The sequence below is a fragment of the Mustela nigripes genome, unplaced genomic scaffold (genome assembly GCF_022355385.1).
Source record: "Mustela nigripes isolate SB6536 unplaced genomic scaffold, MUSNIG.SB6536 HiC_scaffold_2549, whole genome shotgun sequence".
Lineage (NCBI taxonomy): Eukaryota > Metazoa > Chordata > Mammalia > Carnivora > Mustelidae > Mustela > Mustela nigripes.
Window position 1 is genome coordinate 1 of NW_026741955.1, and position 4,550 is coordinate 4,550.

The window sequence follows — 4,550 nt, forward strand, 5'->3', positions numbered from 1 at the left end:
AGTTACCTACCTGCACTCCTCGCCCTCCAGCAGCTTCCTGTAGGTGGCGATCTCCACATCCAGGGCCAGTTTAACATTCATCAGCTCCTGGTACTCCTTCAGCAACCTGGCCATGTCCTGCTTGGCCTTCTGCAGGGCATCCTCCAGCCCAGCCAGCTTGTTCTTGGCATCCTTGAGGGCCATCTCCCCACGCTGCTCAGCATCAGCGATGGCAGACTGTAGGTTGGCACACTAGAGGAGGAACACAGGCAGGATGAACTTGAGATTCAGTCCTCTAGAGGAGACTAACCACACTTCTTTCTAGTGAGGAAGAGTTCCAGAGTCCAATATCATAGAAAGGGCCTTCTTCCTCTTTTTGCCCAGTATTTCTCTGTTCTGCACAAATGAGCTAGTCTGGGAGTCACATGAGAAAACCTGTGCCCTTTATTAACCTCCCTGCACTATACTGGACAAAATACCAGCAGATTTAGAAGAAATGTACCTACTCATTTCTTTTGAGTGCTGTCTTCAAAGCCAGACTGGAACCTCTTCTGTTGACCTCATGTGGATGCCACACTAACTAAGATATAAAATTACACTAATATATAAAATTAGGAGCATCCTCACTTAAGCAGATGAGTTTCACATCTAGCTGTGGAGATCTTGACTTCCTCACTCCTAACAGATTCTATCACCCTTGGGAAATACGGATCTTCACCTTTGGTCCTTGCTCAACTTTCTTTTTACGTTGAATCTTGAGCAGATTTGACGCAATTGTACCCCCTTCTGGCCTCCTTTATTCTTTCCTGACTTGTTTCTTATTATTTCTAAAACAATCAGTCTCCTTAAGTAACCTCTTTAAAAGTCCTAAGACTATCTTTTCACGTCTGACTAACTGAGATTATTCTTGTGATGTGACTGTATCATTCTGTAGAGTTGGCATCCATGTGCCCTATTCTGTGGGAATTCTCAAGGGTGGGAGCTGTGTGTTCTCCGCTCTCTCTGCTGTTCCCTCAATTCCGAGCATTTCCCAAAGGTGGCTGAAGACCACCTAGTGGTGTAGCAAGGAAAGGATGTTTTTCCTCTCCAGAGTCCCCCACCATACCTGCTTCTTGACATGGTCGATCTCGGATCTCAGCCTCTGGATCATGCGGTTGATCTCAGAAATCTCCTGCTTGGTGTTGCGCAGGTCATCCCCGTGTCTGCCTGCTGTGAGCTGAAGCTCCTCATACTGAAATCCAGGGAGAGAGAGAGAGAGAAAGAGAGAGAAGAGGGTGTATATGGGCTTTCACATCCCAACAGTGGCTTGCCTTCCAAACAAGGCATTTAATACATTTGGACCATGAAGCCAGTGGTTTCTCCACAAGGGTTTTAAGGGAAAGTTGACGTGGTCCAAGGTCTTTGGATACTGTACATTGATCACAGACCCTCTCTCTAATGGACCACTGTCTGCCAAGTTCATTTGTGGACCAACAATGTTCTGTATCCTGTTTCTGAGAGCCAGGATCAGGGAAAGGACAAAAGCAAAGAACACTAGGTCTTTATCTAGTGACCTGGGTTCTTGACTTATCAAATTTGGACATAAATTCTGTAAATGCCTGGTCTAAGAGGGCAGGGTACACATCTTATGAGAAAATATCAGTTTCATTATAGCAAATTTCCCAGCAAAGTCCGTAGCCTCACTAGTGATCAGGTAGGGGACACGGGCATTCCTGGGCGGCTGTCAACTCAAGGCTCACCTTGCTCTGGTACCAGGACTCAGCCTCAGCCCGACTCCTCTGAGCGATCTCCTCATATTGGGCTTTGACTTCAGCGATGATGCTGTCCAGGTCCAGGTTACGGTTGTTGTCCATGGACAGGACCACGGAAGTGTCTGAGACATGGGTTTGCATCTGAGACAGTTCCTGCAGAGCAGAAGATGGTCAGATCATCTTTTCCTGTGGCACTGACTGATGTATCCAGTCCCAAGATTTCCCACCCTTTGCAGAGTCCCATCACAACAAATAAAAGAGGGGTGGTGATGCTTACTGCGTCATACAGGGCTCTGGTGAAGTTGATCTCATCTGTGAGAGCATCTACCTTGGCTTGCAGTTCAACCTTATTCATGTAGGCAGCATCCACATCCTGGGGAATAAGCCAACAACTTGGAGTCAGCTGAGCCCTCCTTCCCAGTCTCCACACCTTTGAGTCTCCCCCTCTATTCCCCTCTTGGATGTGTGCAGAGACCCAGAGTCCTCCCCCTCTACAAAGGAACATGATCCCCTGATCTTCATCAGCTCACCTTCTTCAGAGTCACAAATTCATTCTCTGCTGCTGTGCGCTTGTTGATTTCATCTTCATATCTAGAATTAGAACAAGGTAAGACATAATTGAGCCAGAGATGGAGATAATACAGCAAGATCAGCCTGGGATCCCCACTTTCCACAAAACAGATAGGTCCAAATTGAGTTTTCCTGCCACTGACCCCCCCCACACACCTTTTGTGTGTGTGTTTGTGTGTGTGTGTGTGTTCCCCCAATTCCTCATATCTTTTCCTCTCCCACCCACCTCTATGGCCCATTTGTTCTTTGGGGGTTGTTTTGGGACAATGATTGTGATTTTCATTTCCATGGACCTGTTTCCATACGGAGCCATGCCCACATCTGGACCTGGTCACCTGGAAGTCTTCAAGCGTCTGCTTCAGGGAACTAAAGCCCCTTTTCTCCTTGAACTCACTTGTTCTTGAAGTCCTCCACTGTGTCCTGCATGTTCCTCAGCTCTGAGTCCAGGCGGCCCCTCTCCCCCAGGATGCTGTCCAGCTGTCTCCTGAGGTTGTTGATGTACTGTTCAAACAAGGGCTCCAGGTTCTGCCTCACAGTCTTGGTGCCCTGCTCCTGGAGCAGAGTCCACTTGGTGTCCAGGACCTTGTTCTGTTGCTCCAAGAACCGCACCTGGAGGAATACAAGGTGATTATTTGCCAGAGAAAGCAAAGGAGAAAGAGGTAGGCATTGTCAGGTGCCCAGGCACACCTGGGGTGTCACCCAGCACGCACCTGGGCTACTACACAGCATATACAGAGGCTCAGGCTGACAGTGTTGGACCCACAAACCTATTGCCTTCCCACTCCAGTGATGCTGTATGAAATTCTTCCATGGACATATGAAGTCTTCTCACTAGGTAAGTTATGCTGCTTATCAATGACGTTTAACAGTTCTTTTCTTTTCATTGAAAAACACAATCATATATTTCCCCATTATGTTGCACAGTTTTTTTAAAATCGTACTTCAGCTAAAAGCATATTAAATGTGTAGAATCTAACAATTAAATCCAATGTAGCTAATGAACGGACTCCAGTAACTTCTGTTTTAGTACATGGTTGCCCTCTACAAAAAACATCTTAATGGTCATGCTCTGGTTCTACACAGTTAGTATTCCTATGGCTATATAAATGTTTCTAGGTCTTTTTCTTCTAAGCCAGGCAGATGTCCTTTTCTTTTCTTTTTTTTTTTTTTTTCTGACTCTTTCCTCATGCCCAGAGTCCTCGAGGAGATTTCTGCTGGCATTATTTTTTAATCTCTAGGAATCTCCAGAAGGGAAAGCTAACCCATTCCATTCTCTCACTGCCTTCTTTTGCTTCATGCTTATCAAAAGTAGAATATTCTTCCCTGGGAATGATGGATACTTAAGAGACCCAGTGGTTTTAAATGATTTCCATCACCTTCTGCCTGTTGTGAACATGGAGCCCAACTGGCATCTCAGGGGAGAGCGAGTCCCAGTCCCCTTCTCCCTCCCTTCCTCCTGAGTCTCCCCTAGTAGGACACTGGTTGGTTGTCTAGTTTGGGGACTCTGGATTCCCAGTGGAGACAGGTGCTCGTGGCTCACCTTGTCAATGAAGGAGGCAAACTTGTTGTTGAGGGTCTTGATCTGCTCTCGCTCCTCAGTCCTCACCCTCTGGATGGTGGGGTCGATTTGCAGGTTCAGAGGAGTGAGGAGATTCTGGTTGACGGTGACCTCTTGGATGCCTCCAGGAGGGCACACAGGGAAGCCAGAGCCCCCATAGCCACCAGCAAAGCCAGGTCCACCACCGAGCCCAAAGCCACCACCAGCTGCACCACCAAAACCAAATCCACTTGAGGCTCCACCTCCATAGCCAAAGCCGCCTCCAACTCTGCCACCATATCCGCCACTGATGGCGCAGCTGCCCCCTCCGATGGAGATCCTCTTGGAGCCACCCAGGCCATAGAGGCTCCTGCTGCCAAAGCCGGCTCCTCCACACGCTCCACCGAAGCCACCACTGCCCCTGGAGCGGGACACGGAGACACTGCTGAAGCCAGAGCGGCAGACCCCTGGGACTCTGGCTGAGCTGGCGCTGAAGCCACGGTGGCTGATGCTTTGGCTCCTCATGGTAGATTTGCTAGACATGGTTTCTGAAGAGGAGAAGGCTGAAGAAAGTGTGAGAGGCTGAAGGGTAGGGCTGAGAGGAGCAGATCTGTGAGATGAACCTCCCGGCAGCAGTTTATATATGGTGGAAATGGGTTGGGCTCCGTCCTGGAAGGTGAGCTTGCAGATTGGGAAGGGCTGGGCTTTACAAA

General features: G+C 48.5%; 1 protein-coding gene across 1 annotated transcript; it reads right to left on the reverse strand.

Moving 5' to 3' along the window:
• Positions 1-6: 6 nt before the first annotated feature.
• On the reverse strand, positions 7-4,386 carry LOC132008971 (keratin, type II cytoskeletal 6A). Its single transcript, XM_059387425.1, has 7 exons — positions 3,841-4,386; positions 2,695-2,909; positions 2,261-2,321; positions 2,008-2,103; positions 1,719-1,883; positions 1,085-1,210; positions 7-231 (listed from the first exon to the last, which is right to left on the reverse strand). The coding sequence occupies exons 1-7, from the start codon at positions 4,378-4,380 to the stop codon at positions 7-9; spliced, it is 1,428 nt and encodes a 475-aa protein (XP_059243408.1). The 5' UTR covers positions 4,381-4,386.
• Between the last annotated feature and the right edge of the window lie 164 nt (positions 4,387-4,550).